The sequence below is a fragment of the Microcaecilia unicolor genome, chromosome 3, assembly GCF_901765095.1.
Source record: "Microcaecilia unicolor chromosome 3, aMicUni1.1, whole genome shotgun sequence".
NCBI classification, from domain to species: Eukaryota; Metazoa; Chordata; class Amphibia; order Gymnophiona; family Siphonopidae; genus Microcaecilia; species Microcaecilia unicolor.
Window position 1 is genome coordinate 352,103,625 of NC_044033.1, and position 24,109 is coordinate 352,127,733.

A 24,109-nucleotide genomic window follows, 5' to 3' on the forward strand; every position below is an offset into this window, starting at 1 on the left:
GTTGGGTGGGCCTGAACCCTAAGTGGATGGGCCCTGGCCCACCGAGGCCCACCTGTGGCTACGCCATTGTTCTACTCTACTTGTGATTTTGTAGACCTCTATCATATCCCCCCTCAGCAGACTCTTTTCCAAGCTGAAGAGCTCCAACCTCGTTAAGCCTTTCCTCATATGAGAGGAGTTCTATCCCCTTAATCATTTTGGTCCTCTTGCTCTGTACCTTTTTTTAAATTCTGCTGTGTCTTTTTTGAGATGTGGCAACCAGAATTGCACGTAATGCTGAACATGCATTTGTAAAGCAACAGAGAAGTGGGTTAAAAAACCAGGAATCCCAGAGACTGCACAGCTCAGACGCTCACGCGAGTGATCCGGCTAACTTTCTAAAACAAAGGTCTTTTTCAAGACCATTGTAAATACAGACTGCAATTTTTCAACATTGCTCACTCTGGATCATCGTCATTGTTTTCCACTCCAGTATTTAGACTCCTGATGTAGGCCTTCTGGCCAAAACACAACGTTGTGTCGAGTCAATATACTGTATAATAAAATTTTAGTTCATCTTTAGTAAGATCCAGTCTCTGGGATTCCTGTTTTTTTTACCCACTTCTCTGCTGCTTTGTAACTATCTGTGGGACTTCTTTGAGTTCTTCACGTTCATGGATTCTCTACTGAACATGCATTTGTACCATGGAGTAATGCAGAGTCATCATGAAATTCTTAATTTTATTCTTTATTTATTTGCTAGTAATTTATAATATTGGGTTTGCATCTTTTGGCTTCCACTGCACACTCAGCATAAGATTTCAACATATTGTCCACAGTGACACTTGAATCTTTTTCCTGGGTGGTGACTCCTGATGTGGAACCTAGCATCAGTAGCTCTAATTTGGGTTACACTTCCCCATTCTGCACTTGTCCACATTAAGTGTTCTGTTTACTAAGGCAAGTTAGCATTTTTAACATGCCTACAAATTAGAGCGCACGTTTACCGTATGGGAGCCTATAGGGATATTGTAGGTACGTACAGAGTTAACACACGTACATAATTAACGCATGTTAAAAATGCTAACGCGCCTATAACGCTGCTTAGTAAACAGGGCCCTAACCTTCACTGAGCATTTTGGATTCTCAAGAGGATCCTCACAAATATATTTCCAGCTAATTTGCAAAAAAAGAAATTAAACTCAGGTATTTTTGCTTTGAAAATTATGTAGTATAAAATATGCATGTTAAAAGCACAAACAGTTCTCTTTGACATAGTAACACAGTAGATGAGAGCAGATAAACACCAAAATGACCCACCCAATCTGTTCAGTAAGGTAGTTAAGATTGTAAGTGCTACTCTATTCAAGTTACCCCCCCAATGCCTCTATCGAGGGTTGCAACTGTCGCTCTTTGCAGGCTACCTCTTGCCATTTTAGAAACATGAAAATCTTCACTTATAAGTACATAAGTATTCCCATAATGGGAAAGACCAAAGATCCATCAAGCCCAGCATCCTGTTTCCAACAGTGGCCAATCCAGATCACAAATACCTGGTAAGATCCCAAAAAAGTACAAAACATTTTATACTGCTTATCCCAGGAATAGTGGATTTTCCCCAAGTCCATTTAATAACGGTCTATGGACTTTTCCTTTAGGAAGCCATCCAAACCTTTTTTAAACTCCGCTAAGCTAACCGCCTTTACCACATTCTCTGGCAACGAATTCCAGAGTTTAATTACACGTTGAGTGAAGAAAATGTTTCTCAGATTCGTTTTAAATTTACTACATTGTAGTTTCATCGCATTCCCCCTAGTCCTAGTATTTTTGGAAAGCGTGAACAGACGCTTCATATCTACCCGTTCAACTCCACTCATTATTTTATAGACCTCTATCATATTTCCCCTCAGCCGCCTTTTCTCCAAGCTGAAGAGCCCTAGCCGCTTTAGTCTTTCCTCATAGGGAAGTTATCCCATCCCCGTTATCATTTTCGCGCCCTTCTCTGCACCTTTTCTAATTCCACTATATCTTTTTTGAGATGCGGCGACCAGAATTGAACACAATATTCGAGGTGCGGTTGCACCATAGAGCAATACAAAGGCATTATAACATCCTCATTTTTGTTTTCCATTCCTTTCCTAATAATACCTAACATTCTATTTGCTTTCTTAGCCGCAGCAGCACACTGAGCAGAAGGTTTCAACGTATCATCAACGATGACACCTAGATCGCTTTCTTGGTCGGTGACTCCTAACGTGAAACCTTGCATGTTTTGAGCTGACGTGCCCCTCCATGTAGTTTATCTCAGTCCTTGGTTTCCATCTTCTTGCCACTAAATGTTTGCTCAGTTACTCTGTTAATAAATGATATGGAAAATAAGGCAGTAGACGCTGGATTTTTATAACTGGAATTCTTTGTTTAGCTATCTGCCTAACGGTACAGTGACAGCAGTGAGAGCAAAATAGAGATGAATCTTCTCGTTTTCCTTCACTTCAAGACCAGTTTGATACTTTATTTTAATTTCTTATTCATACTGCCTGCAAGCCCAAAAGCTATGGAAATGGAGTTCCTTCAGGTAGTGTAGGCATTTCTGTCCCCTAAGGGCTCATAATCTGAGTTTGTACCTGAGACAGTGGAGGGCTAAATGAGTTGCCCAAGATCACAAGGAGCAGCAGTGGGTTTTGAACCAGACTCCCTTGTTTCTCATCTAACCTTAAGGGCCCGATCCATACAAGGCCTGAAACTCTAGACTGCTGACCTTTTAGTTTGTATATGGGTAGCAGAAAAGAGGCAAAATAAAATTTCCAACTTTGATAATGTTGCCCAGCATTATCAGATCTCCATATCTCCTCCCAAGGCCATTCTCACTGGATGGAAAAATTTATTCTTACCTGATAATTTTCTTTCCATTAGTCCCAACAGATCAATCCAGAGACTTGTGGGTTGTGTCCCTCTACCAGCAGGTGGAGATAGAGAGAACCTCCGAGGTTTACTATATGTGGACCTGTGCAGCCAGCTGAACCTCAGTATGAATGATACCAAAGCAGTGGAATGGAAACAATAGAAAACTCTTCTTCCCCCTTTCCCTCTCTAACTTCCCCCCAACGCACCGACCATTCATGTAACTACCTTACATGTACCTCATTCTACTACAGTATCTCTTTGGGTTCATTCATACCATGTATTTGTTCAGACCCTAATCGGCTAATGTCGTTAACAGTTATATGTAAGCCACATTGAGCCTGCAAAAGGTGGGAAAATGTGGGATACAAATGTAACAAATAAAAATAAAACATTGTCAGACCAATTGCCCAACATACTTCCTCCACTTTTATATTTATTTATTTTATTTTATAATCAAAGGAACATTCAGAACAACGGAACCCGAAAAAAAACTAACCAACCGCAAGAAAACCGCAGACAGTAAACCAGAGGGGGCCTCTGGATTGATCTGCTGGGACTAATGGAAAGAAAATTATCAGGTAAGAATTAATTTTTCCTTCCATGGCGTCCCACAGATCAATCCAGAGACTTGTGGGATGTACCCAAGCAGTCCTCAAGTAGGGCGGGACACCCCCAACCCAGCAGAAATCACCGACGAGCCAAACACCGCATCTTGATGAGCTGCCACATCCACCCGATAATGACGAGTGAATGTATGGACCGAAGCCCATGTAGCTGCCCTGCAGATATCTTCCAGAGAAATCAAACAGTACTCTGCATAGGAGGAAGCTTGAGCTCACGTAGAATGAGCTTGCCCAATGCCACATATGCCAAAGAGAAGGCCTCCCGCAACCAATGGGCTATGGTGTCCTTGGACGCCATATGACCCTTCTTACTGCCTCCAAAAAGGATGAAGAGATGGTCATAAAGATGAAATTCATTTGTTACCTCCAAGTACCTGAGAAGAGCCCGTCTCACGTCGAGGCAGCAAAGAGCCCGGAATTGCTCAGGGTAATCTTCCTGGCGGAAGGCCAGCAAATGCAGGGACTGCCCCAAGTGGAAACGAGAAACCACCTTGGGCAAAAACAAAGGAACTGTCCTAATCGATACCCCCGCCTCTGTAAAACGCAGGAAGGGGTCTCTGCAAGAAAAGGCCTGCAACTCTGAAATTCTCCGAACGGAAGTAATGGCTACTAGGAAAATCGCCTTCAAGGTGAGATTCTTAATCATAATCCCCAATAAGGGATCGAAAGGAGGACACTAAAGTGCTTTGAGAACTAGATTAAGGTTCCAGGATGGCAGAACGGGCACGTGAGGAGGGCACAAGCGATTTACGCCCCTCAAGAAACGAACCACATCCGGGTGGGAGGCGATGGACGCCCCCTGAAGCCGGCCTCTAAAACATGCCAGAGCTGCCACCTGCACCTTAAGAGAACTCAACGAGAGTGATTTTTGTACAGCCTCCTGAAGAAACACAAGGGTAACCGATACAGAAGCCGAAGCCACTGACAATCCCGAACTTGCACACCACGAATCGAAGGTACGCCACAACCTAGCATAAGCTATTGAGGTGGATCTTTTCTGAGCCTACAGCATCGTAGCGATAACCTGCGTCCGGATGCCCTTTCCTTCTCAACCTCGCCCTTTCAAGGGCCAGGCTGTAAGACCAAAGGGGGAGGGATCCTCCATCGTGACTGGCCCCTGCAGCAGGAGACTGTCCTGCCCTGGTAGCAGAAAAGGACAATCGAACAGAAGCCTGATCACATCTGCGTACCAGGGTCGTCTGGGCCAATCCGGGGCCACTAGGATTACTCGACCGGGATGACTGGCAATGCGAGTCAGTAAGGCATAGAGCAGGCCCCTGGGCCAAGGTTGAAGAAGGGCATCGATGCCTTCTGAGCCCAGCTCTCGTCCCCTGCTGAAGAAACGGAGAACCTTCGCATTGAATGTGGTGGACATTGTCCATCTCTGGCATCCCCCAACAGGCAATTACCTGATTGAAGGCCAGAGGGGAGAGCGTCCACTCCCCCGGCTCCAACTGGTGGCGACTGAGAAAGTCCGCTTGCTGTGACCCCACTATATGAGCTGCTGTCAAGAAAGAGAGATGAGTCTCTGCCCAATGGCAGATCAGAGCCGCCTCGCGCGCTAGGGGTGCACTCCTGGTTCCCCCCTGACGGTTTACATAGGTGACCGCTGTCGCATTGTCCGAAAGAACTCGAACTGGGCAACCGCGAAGAAGAGACAGAAACTCCCGAAGGGCCAGACAAATCGCCCTTAACTCCAACGGTTGATGCACCATGACACCTCTGTCGAAGTCAAAACGCCCTGGGCCGTCTGTTGCAAGCAATGAGCCCCCCAGCCAGACAGTGACATATCCGTGGTCACTATCTTCCAGTCCGGGGTTGCCATAGGAATGCCCGACATCAGATTCTTTTGAATGAACCACCAGTGCATGATTGTGTGAAGACAAGCCGAACATGGCACCCGAACCTCTTAATCCTCCGAGAGCGGAGACCAACGGCTCTGAAGGTGTCACTGGAGGGGGCGCATGTGAGCTCTGGCCCATTTTACCACGTTCAAGGTGGAGGCCATGGAACCTAGAACTTGTACATAGTCCCAAGTCCGCGGGTTCGGAGCCTGTAACTGCTGTGCTCGAGCTGAAGGAAGAGAAACTATCCCTGTTCGGGTATCGAAGCACACCCCCAAGTATTCCAGAGTTTGAGAAGGCGTTAGGCTGCACTTTGGGAAGTTGATCACCCAACCAAGCAATTGAAGCAACCCGACCACTTTGTCGGTTGCCCGCCGACTCTCCTCGAAAGAAGATGCCCGCACAAGCCAGTTGTCTAGTTAGGGATGGACCTGAATCTCTTCCTTCCTGAGATAGGCCGTCACTACTACCAGGACCTTGGAAAAGGTCCGAAGCACTGTGGCTAGGCTGAAGGGCATCGCTTTGAATTGAAAATGACGACCGAGCACTGCAAAGTAAAGAAAGCGCCTGTGGGGAGGCCAGATTGGTATGAGTAAATAGGCCAGCCGTTGTAAGTTGAGGAGGGTGTGTCGAACGGCCCGCACCTTGGCGGGACATTTGCAAGGAGATTCCAGAAAAGAGTCTACTATCGGACGAGAAAGGAACCGCAAGGGACTCCCCTGCTCCCTGGACATCGCTTCCCTCCATCGGAGCCTGTGCCACAGAAGTGCACTGTGCCTCTTGTCTATCAACCGCCACGTGCGGAGCGGGTCACGCCTGAGAGGAAAAATGGCGCCCGCCAACACGCGCTGCACTAACTGCCCCAAGGAAACCGTCAAAACTATCCCCTGCGCTTCCGACTCATCGGACGCCTGAGGGGAACCCCCGTCGTGCTGAACACCCGCTGCGGGCTGACGGCAGCAGGACTCTCACTCCCCCGATGCTGCTCTCTGGCCCCCACACCGGGAGCAGTGCTTAGCCACCTCAGAAGGCACTGAAATACTCCACAAACGCCTGCCCCAAAACTGACTCGGCAGAACGTCTAGTTCCTCCATATGATTAAACAAAAGCAAAGTCTCTTACTTTTTTTTTTTTTTAGTCAGGAGAGAAAGGAAACACCCGATCAGGCCAACAGCCCCAGGCGACGGAGGAAAGGTAGGTGGAGACCGGGAGGGACCTGGCACCACCAGGCGTACACCAGAAGCTATAAACAGCCACTCAACCCTTGCCTGTGCTAAACTAGGCCCAAAAGACACCAGTAGCCAGATCAAACCAGAGCTGCACAGAGATGTCCCTCCACCTGCTAAATAGAGAGAATACTGAGGTTCAACTGGCTGCACAGGTCCACATATAGCAGACCTCAGAGGTTCTCTCTATCTCCACCTGCTGGTAGAGGGACACAACCCACAAGTCTCTGGATTGATCTGTGGGATGCCATGGAAGGCTATTTGCATACAGCCTCCCATCTTTCATCTCCAAGCAGCTACTGGGGCTAGCGATACACCAGTAGCATAACATCACATATTGCCAGCAGACATCTTGGGGGTGTGCATGTGAAGGGCAATGCTATAACTGAGCGTGTGCAGTTACTCACGCCTTGCATTCATAAGTGCACAGAAAAGTGTCATGCACGAAGCTGCACTACATGCTATTCTGTGAGCCAATGTGTAAGCTATAGCGTGTAACTGCAAGGGGCAAACAATGTGGATGGGGCATTTTCAAAAGGACGTCTAAGTGTCAAAAAAAAAACCCGCCCAGCACAAAACGTCCAAAAAACCCAATCCATCTCTCAGCCATTTTCAAACAAGAAAAACATTGAGGTTTCCTGTTCAAAAATATTTGAGAAGGACATCCTTATTCTGGAGACATCCATCCTGAACAACCATTTTACAAATGGAATGTTTAAATTTAAAAAACGATGTGGGGAGGAGGGGGAACAAGAATGTCTGGCAGCATTCTTATGAAAATGGCTATACAGACATCCTTGCAGAACAGAGGAATGAATATCCTAGTGGTTAGTAAAGTGGATTGTAAACCAAGGGCCACAGGTTTAAACCCTACTATAACTCTTTTTGTTGTAAATGTGATCCCTTCAGGAACAGAAAAATGCCTACTGTATCTGAATAAGCACCACTTCAATAGCCTTCAGGCTTGCAGGTATCATAGATCTTTAGCATAGGTGGATAGGACACTTATCTGCATAATGGCTGCCGCTATATAATAAGTGTTTTTGAATATCTGACCCCAAATTGTCATTCTATGTCTACCTCATCAGGAGATGTCAGTTCCTTTTTGTTTTCTTCTGATCCAAGTAAAATTCTGCAAAATAAGATCCATTCTGCTCTAGGATGCAAATTAGATAACTAGGATTAGACAAACATCTATGAACAGGGGAACAGTGGCATACCTAGGTTGGCTGCCACCCAGGGCGGGTTGCCGATATGCCCCTTCTTCCAGCACATCACCCAACCCCTGAAGAGTATCATCCTCACCACCTGAAGGTGTACAGAGCAGTTGCACGACTGTCAGCTCCATGCACCCCCTTGCTGCCTGCACCCGGTGCTGGCTGTCCCCATCCCTGCCCTTGGTACGCTATTGCAGAGGAGATGCCTGTTTCTGCATACAGTTCAAACTTCTGTTGCTGAACTACAAGTGCATTTATTCTGTAGCTCCTCATTATCTCTCCTCCCTTATGTTTCTACACCTCTCTCCAGGAACTCTGTTCATCGGGCAAGTTGCTCTTATTGTACCCTCTCCTCAACTGCCATCTCCAGACTCCTTTCCTTCCACCTTGCTTTTCCACCTGGAATAGACTTCCTGAGTCTGGTACATCATGCTTCATCTCTGGCCCTATTCAGATCCAGGCTAAAAGCCCATCTTTTTGAGGCTGCTTTTAACTCTTAACCTCTTATTCACCTGTTCAATATCCATGTTTGATTTAATCATTCCCTTAATAAATGAGTGTCCCTAATCCCTTACTTGCCCTGTTTGTCTATCTCAAATAGATTGTAAGCTCTGTCGAGCAGGGACTGTGTACATGTTTGAGTACATGGGGGTAAAATGTATTTTATCTGCTGAAATCTGTCATCTGAAAATTGCCCTCTTTCAGGATGGTTGAAAGTACAGTATACAGTTAAGTGTGGTGTTAATGGAAGGCATTCCTGGGGCTGTGTTTAGGTCAGGGGAGGAGAACAATTCATGAAGATGAAAGTCTCAAATCTGAGTACATTATTTTCCTGGAAACAAAGTACCCACACAAAGACAGGTGCAAATGTCCATGGGTACCTTTTCACCATGGCAGGTTTCAAAGAGAAGCATGTGTATTCTCCTTTTGAGAACTGGTCCAGAAACCACAGAAAAGTACCCACGGACCTTGTCTTGGTGTGGGCAGTTTGAAAATGGTTCCCTTTATGCTGTTACTAGTAAAAAAGCCCCGTTTCTGACACAAATGAAACGGGCGCTAGCAAGGTTTTCCTCGGTGTGTGTATGTTTGAGAGAGTGTATGTGAGAGTGACTGTGTGTGTGAGAGAGAGTGAATGTGCGAGTGTGTGTGTGTAAGAGAGAGTGAGTCTGGGTGCGAGTGTGTCTGTAAGAGAATGTGTGTGTGAGAATGAGAGTGTGTGCAAGTGCGTATGTGAGACAGTGTGAGAGAGAGAGAGTGTGTTTCACACAGATACAGTGTGTGCGAGAGAGAAAGTGTGTTTGTGAGACACAGACTCTCTGTGAGACTGAGTGTATGAGACCAAGAGAGTGTGTGAGTGACTGTGTGACACATAGAGAGTGAATGTGATACAGTGTGAGACAGGGGCGTATCTGCGTGGGGCCTCAGGGGCCTGGGCCCCCGCAGATTTCGCCCTGGACCCCCCTACCGCTGCCAACCCTCCCCCTCCGTTGCTCGCCTACCTTCGCTGGCGGGGGACCCCAACCCCCGCCAGCCGAGGTCCGCGTCCTCCTGCCGCTGCCGGCTGCCTTTGGTCCTTTAATTCTTCCATTGAAGCTGGCGCCGACGAAAGTTTCTTTTGAGTCTGACGTCGCTGCACGTTGTACGTGCAGGACGTCAGACTCAGAAATTGTTTCTGAGTCTGACGTCCTGCACGTACAACGTGCAACGTGCAGCGACGTCAGATTCAAAAGAAACTTTTTCGTCGGCGCCAGCTTCAATGGAAGAATGAAAGGACCAAAGGCAGCCGGCAGCGGCAGGAGGACGCGGACCTCGGCTGGCGGGGGTTGGGGTCCCCCGCCAGCGAAGGTAGGCGAGCAACGGAGGGGGAGGGTTAGCAATGGCAGCGGCTGGGGGGAGGGGGATCGGCAATGGCGGCGGCGGCGGCGGCGGCGGGGGGGGGGGGGCTATAATGTGCCCCCCCTCTCTGGCCCTGGCCCCCCCTACCGCCGCAGTTCAGATACGCCCCTGGTGTGAGACATAGAGTGGGTGAGAGTGAGAGAAAGACATTGACTGTGAGAGAGAGAGAGAGAGAGAGAGAGAGAGAGTGTGTGTGACAGAGATACCTCCTCCCTCTCTCTGGTGTCAGCCCCCGCCCCCTTTCTCTGGTGTCTGATCGTTACTGTGCAGGACGCTGAGCTCTGGCTTTGCTTCAAGGAACTGACCAATCCTATTTAATAGAATGCAGCTCCAACATTCTGAAGCCGAGAAACCTTGTGTGGTTGGTCACTTCTGCTTGTGACGAACCCGGAAGTACGTGATGTCAGTTCAGGAGATGGATACAGAGAGCAGGAATGCCTCAGCCATGCAGTCAGCTTCAGAATGTTGGAGGTGCGTTTTATTATATAGGATATTGGCAGCCGTGCCAGTCCTGGAATTTGTACGCTTAAAGGTAAACGTGACAAAAAGCTGTTTTAATAAAATGTGCATCATTGTGTATGTGGTGTGACAATGGGAACAACACAGCGTGCATTATGTTTCTCTCCCTCTCTTTTATTTTGTAGATGAAGTTGGAGCCATCCCACATATTCAGCAGTAAGCATGAAAAGAAGATAGTTGGAAATATTAAGGAGAGAACAAAGGGAGAAAGCCATGGAGAGAAAGATATTGCTTCTAAACACACAGAACCAATAAGAATAAAAATTTTTGAAGGAGGGTAAGCTAGTACAGTATGAAATGTGGTATATTTGTGTCATTTTCATTGCTTTGTTGGCACTGTTTATCACAAACCAAAGCATTTTGGTTTTAACATTTTATGAAATATTAAGGAAAATAGACAGTTGCACTTGCTGGGGCTGGGAATGTGGGTTAGTGATTAGTAAATTGTGAAGCAATGTGCATAAGATTTCATGAGTTTAAATCCCACTCTTTAACTGATGTGCATGTGAATTTGGGTAAAAGCACCTTGTGTGCAAGAAATAACAACCAGTGTTCCTTCTACTTTGAAGACATTAGGATTATTTGTAGAGCATGTGATGTGTAAATTCAAATAATTATCACTACCAGTGAAATAAGGCTGCCTGACCTGGGATTTTCACCATATAGAATTTATTTTATTTGTTACATTTGTATCCCACATTTTCCCACCTTTTTGCAGGCTCAGTGTGGCTTACATATATCCGTTAACGGCGTTAGCCAATTCCGGTCTGAACAAATATAAGTTATAATGAATCTTTGTACCTTGCTTTGAAGCCTGTTTACTAAGCTGCAGTAAAACAGTGTGTTTGCTTACTATTATACCAAGAACGATACCGTAGGCAGCTCAGCTGAAAACTATATTAGAATGAAATAATCCCGTAGAGAAACACTGGGTGGCTTTGAAAAACAACACAGTGAGGCTTATACCGATTTAGGGATCCTTTTACTAAGGCGCATAGGCACCTAAGCGCGTCCAACACGTGTCAGTTTGGAACTACTGCCCGGCTACCGCGAGACCCAGGCGATAATTCCATTTTTTATGCGCGGCAGAAAATATTTTTTATTTTCTACTTCACGACGGTAATCGGCTGTGTACGCGCGCTGATGATTACCGCCCGGTTAATGCATGAGACCTTACTGCTAAGTCAGTGGGTGGCAGTAAGGTCTCGGGCCCAAAATGAATGCACGTCAATTTTTATTTTGCTGCACATCCATTTTCAGCAACAAAAAAAAAAGGCCTTTTTTTGCAGGTACGCTGAAAAATGAACCTGCGCTCATCCAATACACATGTCTACACCAGCGGAGGCCACTTTTCGGCACACCTAAGTAAAATGACCCCTTACTGCCTTCTTGTGGCTGGGGGATAGAATGCGATTAGTAAAGCAGGGAGGGAATCCCTCTGTGTTCCAGAGAATTACAGTTTGTCAAAAAATGCTAGGGGAACTGTAGAAAAATTAGGAAAATATTTCTTCCTACACCTTTGAAATACAATAAAGACTTCCCTGGTGGAGAAGTGGATAAAAGATATTCAAAGTGGGAGGAAAAGGGCCTTTAATGTTTGGGAGAGTTTCATGAGTAAGGGACCTTAGTGCTCTTTGCAGAATTACTGCAGAAGTAGGATGTTCAGTCATGAGATTTCCAATATAAACAGGTTTGGAAAGTACATTAGAATTGGGGATGTTTAAAGGGGGCATCTCAAGAACCTGTAAATTGCTGCACGCAAAAAAAAAAAAGAAGCATCTGGATCAGTGAGAGGAGATGGGACATCAGATTACTGAGAAAGAATGGTCCTTGCAGTTTGAGGCCATGTGTAAAAGCCTGGTAGTGAACAATTTACTGGTAAACAATTATAAGAAGGTATCTTCACCCATCTGTGGTGGGAGTGTCCTAAGATGGTAGAATATTGGGGGAGAGTGGGTCATTTGGTGCAACAAATATTAGCAAAAGAGATAGGGAGAGATTTAGGGATATTGTACTTTGAAAATTGCCCAAGGAATGCATGTGCTAGTATTTGGCTCAGTCTAGGTAAATTTACACGACTACAGGCTGTACACAGTATTTCTAAAGACAATTTTTATTGGTGAACAAACAGTAGGCAGAACAGTACTGTGGAAAGAACTTTCGTTCCCGATATAGTTTGTCATCCATATATCATGATATGCAGATTTTGAAAGGAGTGATAACGGCAACTTTGCTCCCAGTAGGAAAAGATGCAAGGTGTAATCTACTAAGGTAAAGGACACTGTGAGTCAGTCAGAGGATTTAGTATGAGGTAATAATAGACAAAAAGGTTGCTTATAGAGTGATGTTACTTAATTTTTGCATCTAATTTCTGTGATATTTTCATTTATTGTCATTGTAGTACCTGTCTGTATTATTACTCCATTAATGGTGATCACCATTGCTGCATAATGTAAGCCACATTGAGCCTGCAAATAGATGGGAAAATGTGGATACAAATGCAGTAAATAAATGTATGGAATTGTGTGCTATCTAGATAGTATGTGGGAAGTGGTCAGCATACTGGTAATATCCTATACTGATTATTATGGAATGAAGCAACAGGTTGGAGAAGATATGTGCGAAGAATCCTTATTACATTCCAAATTTAAGTATTAGTTCAATATTACAGTAGTGATTGAACTATACAATATGGCTACTGGTGCAATGGATACTGGAAATCAGTGTCTTCAGTCACGTCTGAAACAATTGATTGCATCCATAAAAATGTTGAGAAGTGAAATGAAGTTCGAAGCCACAACTGGGAGGTTATGCTGTGGCCAAAAAAAGGAAGAGGTCTCACATAAATGATTGAGTATGCAGGTGACGAAATATAGGAATATCAGCTATGAAAGCATGGAGCAGTGAAAAATGTAGCTAAATAGCATCTCAGAGAAGATAAGAAAATACTATTGGAGAGATAAATAAAGTACCCAATAGTTGAGATACAACTGGTCAGGTTCAGGCTGATGTACTATATACAAGAAAGATAATGAATGGCATTTTGAAGTAGGTAACCAATTGGTGCAGAACTCATGTGTTACTAAAAGTGTACGTCATACTTGTCAAGAAAAAAAGAGTATCGGCCAGAATGAACGCGTAATGATCTATGTTGGTATGGTGAGGTTGGAAAAAGAACCTGAGTAGAGAAGGAGTTATTGGGTCTGTGGAATGAGAGTTAGTACAGTTGCCAAGAAATCGACTAACAGTGAGCTAAGAAAATTAACAATGAGGTTCCAGCAATATTATTCTTTTATACATTTACTAGTAAAACATGCCCGTTTCTTGCGGCAATGAAACGGGCGCTAGCACGGTTTCCTTCCGGACCTCCCCCCTCCCTACTCACCCCGTCGGCGTTCGTCTGCCATTGTTGCGGACCTCGGCACGCCACCTTCAATCTGCTGACATTGCTCCGCCCTCGATGTCATCACATTTGACGCAAGGGCGGGGCCCCAACACAGTGTTTTCGGTGGCTTCACCACCACGAAGGCTTCGAACCGGAAGGAAGTGCCCGGAGGACCTGACAGTGACGTCAGTGTCCTCAGAACGTTGAGGGTGAGTTTTATTATATAGGATTATATATATATTTAGCTAGATAGAGATATAGATATATATATATATATATATTTTGTTTTTTTAAGTACTAGGAATTGGATGGTAGGCATACATAAAATTCCCAGCCCAAAGGAACAGAATTTTCTGCCCAAAGAATTTAGTAGAGTGTTGAGAAGTTCGACAGTTCCTTTGCAGAGTAAACGGAGTCGCTCTCCGCTGATTGACATAATATTTGGCAACAAATTCTTCAGTGTTGTGAAAAACAGAAAGAGCTAAAGGAAAAGCTCCCAGTTTCAAAAGATTGATTCTTTTCACACACTCCATTAGTTTCTAATTAGGCTGAGTGCATGTATCATGTGAAATGTCGTCCAGTGTTGCTTAGAGGTATCTGTTAGTAGTAAGATGTAGCGACACAAAAAAGGTTGAAAAATAAATAATTCTTAGATTGCCCTGGACAACTTAATCGTTTGAGGTGAAAAGTAAGTGGTAACTGAACTGTGAAGAGATGTTGAAAACAGATAAATGATCCATGAGGTACAACTGGAACTGTTATGTGAAGCCATATCCAGGGAAAATGAGTAATGTGCGAAGTAGCCAAACAACAAGAGAAGAACTGTGGCCATCGAACAGAAACATTTTGACTGTGTTTTACTAGAAATAGGATAGTCTGTACCATTAAGAGTGATAATTGTACTTTCAGCAACATAGTTATGATATAATGTCTTGTATACTGGCTGCTAATGGTAGCTGGCAATGTTTACAAGAAAACTTAGTCTTCAAGATAGGAAGAATCATCTGGAAGACCTGAAAAGGTATCTGTTTAAGGTCTGACCCAAAAGTCAGCAACAGTTCAAATCTGTAAATATGAGTACTCCACTCAGAAGGAGATGAGCTACTGAAGTGACCTCACTTAGGGCCCCCTTTTACCAAGCTGTGGCAAAAGTGGGCCGGTGCTGGTACTAGCACATATTGTACACACACGACGAGGCCCCTTTTTGCTACAGCTGGTAAAAAGGAAATCTCGTCTTCCTACAGGAAATGGCCAGGCAGCAAATAAAGCACTAGCCGTGCGACCATTTCAGGGGGGAACACTAGGGCTCCCGCGTTAACCTGGCGGTAACCGGGCAGCGTGCGGCACTGCCTGATTACCGCCAGGTACATTCCGGTGCTACAAAAATAAATACATTTTTGTAGCACTGGAAATGATGGCGCGCTAGGGGTGGGAAGTACCGCTGGGCTGCTGTGGTTGCCTGGCGGTACTTCCTGTACAACGAGTGGTAAGCCCACGTTGGGCTTACCGCCACTTAGTAAAAGGAGCCCTTAGTGTACACACTAGTAGCTGTGACGTGAATCATAATGAAGTACTCAGTTGTAATAATTATTGAAAGCCATAACAAAGTGAAAATTCTGTTCTGATATCTGATGTCCAAAATTTGCACAGGAAAAATTTCGCTCATATGGGACAGAATTTATCGATCATCTGCTGCAATGGATTGAGAACCGCACAGTGCTAGCAAGTGTATTTAGTGAACTGGAGTTGTAGAAGCAGATAGGATTCATGTTAGTATCTAGCTGGTAGTATTGATTACTTCCTTAATATTACAGAAATACTGAATATACACTCTCACTGGAAGATATCCAAAGTACGAACTCTCCGGTATGTCGTTAATTAGATTGACACCAGACTAGGCTTCTGGAGAAGAATGTCATTGCAGATCCCCAAATTATAATGTCATTCTAGCAGTAGCTGATCGAATTAGAACTGACTGAAAAAAGGTGGGGGTAGCTGTGTCAATTTTAAGGAATTGATGCAAGTGATTTATAATGATTAAAAAAATGATTCCTAATCAGAATTGTGAAACGTATATATAATGGCTATCAGCGGCGGGAAGGAAGGGACATGCGCAGAGAGCTCTATTTGAATTTTCTAAGCTTTGGAAAGGCCTGGTCAGTGACGTCACCGGGGAATCACTTCAGCTGTGTGGCTAGATGATCGCTTCCCATGGAGAACTGCAGTGGCGGCGCAGCATGGTGCAGCGCCTAGGGGACTAGGGAAGTGAAAGAGACATCATACCGCTGGGAGGAGAGAAGAGAGTGAGATACCAGACCACGCAAGTTATGGGGTAGGGGATGCCAGGTAAGCATGGGCACTGGGGGGGGGGGGGGGTGCTGAGCTCCCAAGGCCCCCTGTGGTTATGACCCTGGTGTACAGTGAAGATGCTTGCTTTTCATTTAATGATAAATATCCAGGGGTAATTTGATGGCATTTTCTGACAATCTGTTTTTTAGTTTAGTTCTTGTTTTTCCATGAGAAAAACATTTATATACATACATCCAGTGTTCAGATTATAATAAAACATACTGCACGAAATAAGTAACAAAAGACATAAACCAAATAAAAATACCAGATTCACACAAAATCATTTTAGTAATGATCTAGAAGCCTGAAGAAAAATATACCTTCATCTTTTTCCTAAAGCAAAGCATATCGTCATCTGGCCCAATGTGAACTGGCAATGAATTTACAAAATAGGACCGCAACAGAGAATGCACGTGTACACAAATGGAAAAGATAGCAGAGTTTGGCATGTGGTCTGAGCCCTAGAGAAGAAAAAAATCAAAATATGTGTGTTCAGTATGATGTTAAACCTAGTGGACCTACCACCCAGAAACGCCAAAAGATCAGCCCGCAAATTCCTCAATTTGAACTTCCCCAGCTGTAAAGGAATTAAATATAAGCAGGCATATGCCACTACCTTCTCGTACAGGAGTACACAGCTATGGAACGCACTGCCCACAGCCTTGAAAACCATGGACAATCTAACCAGCTTTCGCAAATCCTTGAAGACATATCTCTTCAACAAAGCCTACAAAATGAACCCTTAATGACACTATCACCACCCAACCCACCTAAGAATTAACACACCCTACACCACCCTATATAACCCTTCCTTCTCTTATCCCTCTTACATCTTCTGCTTAATATTGATTGTATCTAGATCCTGTCATGACGATGTCATAACAACACTCTGTAAGCCACATTGAGCCTGCAAATAGGTGGGATAATGTGGGGTACAAATGCAATAAATAATAATAATAATGTAAACTTTTACAAATTCACATGGTTACTTTGAATATGCTAAATAGTAGTAGAATATGATACACCACTTTATAGGAAACCAATACAAAGCATGTAAGCTAAGAGAGATAGACTTGAATTGAGGAACATTCATCATTAATCGAGCAGATGCGTTTTGAACTATTTGCAAGGCTTTGAGTCATACATCTGGAAAGCCAAGATAAAATGTATGTCCCGCCTTATCACTGAGTATTTAAAAGCAGTGTACATTTGCATAATAAATACATTCTACAACCATAGGCGTAGTTTGTTTCATTTGGGGGGGGGGGGGGGGGGGGGAATGGGCGGAGCATATTAGCATATCATTTGCATATATATATATATGCAAATGAATATGCTAATGTGGAGGAAGGAATTGAAATTTACAGGCAAAATATCACAGATGCACATTTCAAAAAGCTGACACATTTCAATTAATAAATTATGAATAAAATACTTTTATCTACCTTTGTTGTCTGATCATTTAGTTTTTCTATTCGCTTTGGTCCCAGTGTCTTCTGTTTTATGCAGTGTCTTCTTTCCAGTAGGCTTCCCTCTGCTCCCCACCCTCCCAGTCCCATCCATCTCTTGCTCCTTCCCTCTGCTCCCCACCCCTCCCAGTCCCATCCATCTTCTGTTCCTTCCCTCTGCTCACCATCCCTCCGTCCCATCCATCTTCTGTTCCTTCCCTCTGCTGTGCCTGACCTCTCCCAATCCCATCCATCTCCTGGTCCATCCCTCTGCTCCCCACCCCTCCCAGTCCCATCCATCTCTTGCTCCTTCCCTCTGCTCCCCACCCCTCCCAGTCTCATCCATCTTCTGTTCCTTCCCTCTGCTCACCATCCCTCCATCCCATCCATCCTCTGCTCCTTCCCTCTGCTGTGCCTGACCTCTCCCAATCCCATCCATCTCCTGGTCCATCCCTCTGCTCCCCACCCCTCCCAGTCCCATCCATCTCTTGCTCCTTCCCTCTGCTCCCCACCCCCTCCCAGTACCATCCATCTTCCCTCTGCTCCCCACCCCTCCCAGTTCCATCCATCTTCCTTCTACTGCCCCCCCCCCCCCCGCGAGGTCCAAGACCGTGACTCTGTTTACTCCCTCTCTTCCTCCTTCCCTCTGGGGCAGGCAACAGTCTTCAGCTTTTTCAGCGTTCCTGGCAGCGGTAGCGATGTACACGCTGCCTTCGGTCTGCCCCGGAAGCCTTCTCTTCAAGTTCCTGTTCCCACCTATGCGGGAACAGGAACTTGAAGAGAAGGCTTTGGGGCAGAGCCGAAGGCAGCGTGTACATCGCTACCGCTGCCAGGAACGCTGAAAAAGACTGCCGCCTGCGCCGGAGGGCGGGAGGAAGAGAGAGGGGTAGACGGACACGCTCCTCTCTGTCCGCTTGGCTTCCCTGCCCTCTCTGTCTGCGTCCCGCCTTCCTCTGACGTCAGAGGAAGGCGGGACGCAGACAGAGAGGGCAGGGAAGCCAAGCGGATGGAGAGGAGCGCGTGCCTGCATATGTTTTTTTTTTTAACTAATGGCGCGGCGGCACCTCGTCGTTTGGGGGGGGCATTGCCCCCCCTCGCCCCCCCAGTCTACGCCTATGTCTACAACACATATAAGGCTGCTGTCGCCACTAAAGGGAAGCATCATCACTCTGCAAATAATTCCACTCCAGGCGACTATCATAGGAAGTCTGTACGTAAGTAGTGGAGGCACACCTGAAATCATTCTCGCACATGCACCCTTGTATGTTTCATTTCATTTCGCCAAAAAAGCTGCCTGATGGGAACACAAGACGCAACCAGGATTATTCCAAACTAATCTCTGGGCCAAGCAGTAGGGGGCACCATCCCTAAGAGCCCAGAAAACCGAAAAAAGAATCTTAAACTGAATTGACAGTATGACAGGAAGCCAGTGGAACTGCCACAAAAGTAGCTTGAAGGAACTTATCGTTTTCTCCTGCAACCCAGTATCAAATGGCCAGCAGCATTCTGCACTACTCTCATCTTTAGGGAGAGACCCACACATAGGTCGTTATAAGTAACCCAGATGAGACACCACCAAATGAGATAATTCCTGATCCAAGAAGGGATGGCAAGTGGAATTTTGAAAGCTTGGAAACCCCCAGGTCTTTCTTATGCCTAATTAGAGAAGAGAGTATGTGAAATTCCTGTGTATAATTCCCCCTGCTTGCTTTTGTTTCATTTTGGTGAAGGTTTTCAGATTTAACATTTCTAAAATGGTATACAGTCCTGAAATTGGAAATTGTGAAGGGTTTTCATGTGGATAGGTCATCCCTTATGAAGCAATGAACAGACCAAAGGCACAGCTGGATTGTCAGTGATGGGGGGGGGGGTCTTATTTTTCAGAGAATGTTGTGTATTGTTTTTGGACTCTCGTTGTTTGTGTTTGCTTGGTTTTATTTTTGTATTCAGGCAATGATAGTTGTGAATAGTAATATGTGATTAATTCAATAAAATTCCTAAAATATATTCAACATAAGGTTTGACACCATAAATTTGACTTGTGACACCTGCAAACTGAAAGTTCAATGTGCTTCTGTATTGTCCCCACACAGTTTGAAGTCCAATGAGGATTATGTGTATGTGCGGGGACGTGGAAGAGGAAAGTACATATGTGAAGAATGTGGGATTCGTTGCAAGAAACCCAGCATGCTGAAGAAACATATTCGCACTCATACCGATGTGCGGCCTTATGTATGCAAGCTCTGCAATTTTGCCTTCAAAACAAAAGGTATTGCCTTGTTGTGAAAATACAATTGCATCCATGGTGTTGGGGAAAGGGGGTAGGGTAGAGAGCATAGTGTGGACACAGACATGCTTATATCCATCCAGCATATCTTGTGAAAGTTCTTTAAAGTTGGGTTCAGTGTAGGACATGAATTTAAGATTACAGAAAATGCATATGTTATATGGTAGGTCAGGTCTCGACAAATTTTAGAAGCCAGCCCCAAAATCTAGGAGCTGACTGAGCTGCATATTGCTTTGTACTGGCAAAACCTAGGCACCAGGTCCAATTTTTTAGTCACCATGGTGACCTGGCACCTGGGGTTTGTCGAGGCCTGTGGTAGGTGATGTTATATTAGATATCACCTTCCTTGAACAAACGTTTAACCTAAAGTAGTTTAATCAATTGCATCAAAAAAAAATCAATAAAATATAATAATGTATAAAGGAGCCCTTTTACTAAGCCGCGGTAAAAAGTGGCCTGCGGTAGTGCGAGCGTGTCTTTGGGCACCCGCTGGGCCATTTTATACCATGTCTGGAAAAAGGGCCTCTTTTTTTAAGGGGCCAGAAAATGGACATGCGCTAAAATTGAAACCATCACGCGCACATTTTTGGCCTGAGACCTTACTGCCACCCATTGGTCTAGCGGTTAGGTCTCACTCGTAACCTGTGTGGTAAGCATGCAGTGCATGCCAACTGCTGTTTACCGCCACAGGATTCGGTGTGCACCAAATTCAGAATTACCACCTGGCTCACGTTTTAGCTGGGCGGTACTGCCGATTTGGCACACGTACGTGCATAAGGCCATTACGCAGCTTAGTAAAAGGGCCTCCAAATTAAGATAAATTCCTAAAATACAAAGAAATACAGAAATAAATACATTAAGGGCCTGATTTTGTAGCAGGATGCTTGTGTGAGAATTTCAAAAGTGTGTCTACTATAAGTCTATTTGATAAAGGCAACATAGGCCCCCCAGAACCAGCCCCTGTAGTGCCCGAATGTAGGTGCACACAGTTACATTCGTGCACTACATTCGAGCATTTACACTTCCTCCAGTGTTGGTATAGATGTGTGTATGTACTCCACCCGTACACCTCACGTTTTTAGAAAATAAACATGTACATAGCAACTTCTCTCCTGAGCCACCCAATCTACGTTTCAGGAATGCTTATATGAGTCTCACTTTTGAGTACACACCCTGTCATCACTGCTTTACTACCACTCAGGTTTATAAAAGGTCTTTTCCACTTGTAAAGCAGACTTTTACATGCAGAGAAACCTTTATAAAATCTCCCACAGGGTTAATTTTGTAGACCATCCTCTGTGCTTAAAACATTTCTTTTGTATAGAAAATGGCTCTTAAACAAACTATGCCTCCGGGAATGCCTCAAACAGATCATGGAAAAACAGACGCTATCTTGCGGTGTACCTAAATACCTGACCCCTCCCCAAACAATTTTTTGTTTGTTTATTTATTTATTTGGATTTTACTCACACCTTTTTCAGTAGTAACTCAAGATGAGTTATATTCAGGTACTCTGGGTATTGCTCTGTCCCTCAAGGGCTCACAATCTAATTTTATACCTGAGGCAATGGAGGGTTAAGTGACATGCCCAAGATCACAAGGAGCAGCAGTGGGATTTGAACCTCTGGATGTCAAGACTGGTGCTCTAACCACTAGGCTGCTACTCCACTCCAGTTTAGGCAGAACAGTGGGGGACCTGCACTGTGTACACATACTTTATAAAATACATGTGTGTACGCAGATGGGTAATGCACATTTGCACCTTCTTTAGAGCAGAGTAAATTTGTGCAAAAGAATTTGTGTGCTGCTGCAGTTGTTTGAGCATAATTTATTAAAACACTCAGGTGCCTTTGTGCCTTTTTATAAGACATCACATATGCACCCTGTCATAAGATTACGCCTAACAGTCTAGAACCATAACTCAAACTAGTTTTCTCTTCTTACTGAAGTGCATAAGGGGTTCACCTTCGGAGAGTGAGACTCTTTGTGTGCAGTGCCTTTTTACATTTTTCACTTTCTTCTGTCTAAAGAATACAATTCAAAATGCATTAAATTAGGTGTTTGTATCTGTGATGTACCCAACATACTATATGCTCCCGACGTGAAAGAACAATTGCAGAAATATTCAAAAAGATATCTCCTATATAATAATTCATCAATCTGCATCCCTGGATGGCTGGCTGACTGGGTTCGTAACCGTATGCAAATGAGCTACTACATAATTGGCTTGCCTCCAGCCTTCCCTCTCAGTGTCCCGCCTCACGGAAAGAGGAAATTACATCAGAGGAGGGTGGGACACTGAGAGGGAAGGCTAGAGGCGATCCGAACCGAACCTGCCTCCTTCACTGATGTAGAAGAGCAGCAGGAAGAAAGGAGGAGAGGATGTGGGAGAAGAGGATGGGCATGTGAGGGCTGGGGTTGAACTGGAACTCGGGTGATTAAAAGGGGGTCAGGTGGGGATTGAGGTGAATCACTGGACATAGAGGGGAGGGGAGAATCGCTGGACATGGATGGGAGGGGAGGGCAGGGGAGAATCGCTGGATATGGAGGGAGGGCAGGGGAGAGAGGAGAAATCGCTTAGATGATAGCCTTCCTAGGGCCCGTTTCATTTTTGGAGAAACTGACTTTTTTGCTTGTTAAGAATAAGAAATCAAAAAGCCTTGGTTGCATAAGTCTTCACTCCCTTTGACATAAGTTGTAGAGGAACCCCCCATTAAAGCAACAACCAGCCTCAAGTCTTTTATGATAAGTGTCTTTCAGTTTTGCACAGCAGGTAGTGCAGTCTTTCCTCGGTCTTCTTCGCAGAATAGGTCAAGTTCTTTCAGTCTGACTGGGAATCATTTCTGGACGGAAATTTTCAATTCTCGCCACAGATTTTCTGTTGGCTTTAGTTCTGGGATTTGAATGGGCCACTCTGGACATTCGCTTGCTGCTTGCTGAGGCATGCCATTGTTGGTTTTTTTCTTTGGTACTTATGATCATTTTCCTGTTAAAATATGAATCCTCCCCCCTGTCCCAGGCCTATGACAGACTAAAACAGGATCTGCCTGTCTCTTTTCTACAGTCTTCACAAGCCTCTCTGTCCCAGCTACTATAGTGCTGCCACTACCATGCTTTACTGTAGTGATGGTGTTTGGAGGGTGAAGTGCTGTGTTCATTTTATGCCATTTCCCCCCGGATCCTAAATAGCACGCCTAGATATCCGTGCCAAAATTGGTGTGGATTCTATAACAATGCATGCAACTCAATTGGCTTAATAAGCTAATGAACACTGATAACAGCACTTAACAAGCAATAATGAACACTAATTGGCCCTGATTAGAATTTAGTTGCACAACTCGCTAATTGTATTCTTTAATGATGTGCGCTGAACTTCTAATGCACACAGGCAAAAAAGGGCATAGTTATGGGCTGGAAAATGGGCATTTTGTGGAGGTTCCAAAACGTACACACCTACTTGTAGAATGTGGCCCAGTGCGCCTAAATCAATGCTCTGGTATTTGCGCCATGTTTTCGTTGGTATAAAAGGATGCGTGTAGATTTAGGCACTGAAATATCAACTAAACGGATTCTATAATCGGCACCTAAATCTAGGTGCCGATTACAGAATACGCTTTCCCAATTTTTTTTAAAGCGCCATGTATAGAATCTCCCCCTTTGCAACTAAAAAGTTCCAGTTTGGTTTTTTTTTCAGATCACAAAACCTTCCCCCTCATCCTATAATGTTGCACGCAAAGTTTTATGGTTAGCGTGCAAAATTGCATGTACAGGTTATAGAATGGTGCCTGGTTACCACCAGGTTAGCATGGCAGCTCTCATCGCCACCGCTTTTCCAAACTACGCTGTAAAATTAGTGCAGGAACAGCACGGGGAAATAATGCCCCGATGATCAGAGCTAATAACATGCTAATTTTAGGGGCCTTTTTACTAAGCAGCGGTAAGCCCAACACGAGCTTATCACTCTCCATTCCGGAACTGCTGCAGCCCAACTCGGGGACTGGAGGTAGTTCCACCCCCAAGCAAGCGTCCTTTCCAGTGCTACCGGAAATATTTGAAAAATATTTGCACAGGAGGTTTCCACCCAGGTTAGTGTGGGAGCCCTTACTGTACTCCTCTCCCCCCCCCCCACCCCCGCATGGCAATGTACTAAGTTCAGTCTTACCACATAGCCATTTCTTTTTTCAGCCTTTTTACCCGCTGCGATAAAATTGCCTCAGTGCATGGCAAAAACCGCCTCCTCCATTAGCGCAGGGCCCTTTTTACTGTAGCTTAGTAAAAGAGTCCCCTAGTGCTTAACTGCTAGTGGGTGTGGATATGGGAGAGGTATGGACAGGTCAGGGTGAGTCCATCACTTACGTGCTAAGATTTACAATACTGGCAGTTACATGTGCGCGCATGTACACGGGTCTGACAGTGGTGTAATTGGTTGCAC

General features: G+C 44.9%; 1 protein-coding gene across 3 annotated transcripts in view; it reads left to right on the forward strand.

Annotated features, from left to right (window-relative positions):
* The window catches only part of HIVEP2 (HIVEP zinc finger 2), a 401,117-nt gene that overhangs the window by 352,074 nt on the left and 24,934 nt on the right, over positions 1-24,109 (forward strand). For all 3 annotated transcript variants that reach the window (XM_030198499.1, XM_030198500.1, XM_030198498.1), the window contains exons 5-6: positions 10,334-10,485; positions 19,484-19,659. In XM_030198499.1, coding sequence (XP_030054359.1) covers positions 10,334-10,485; positions 19,484-19,659 — 328 coding nt within the window. The remainder of the gene's footprint in view (positions 1-10,333; positions 10,486-19,483; positions 19,660-24,109) is intronic.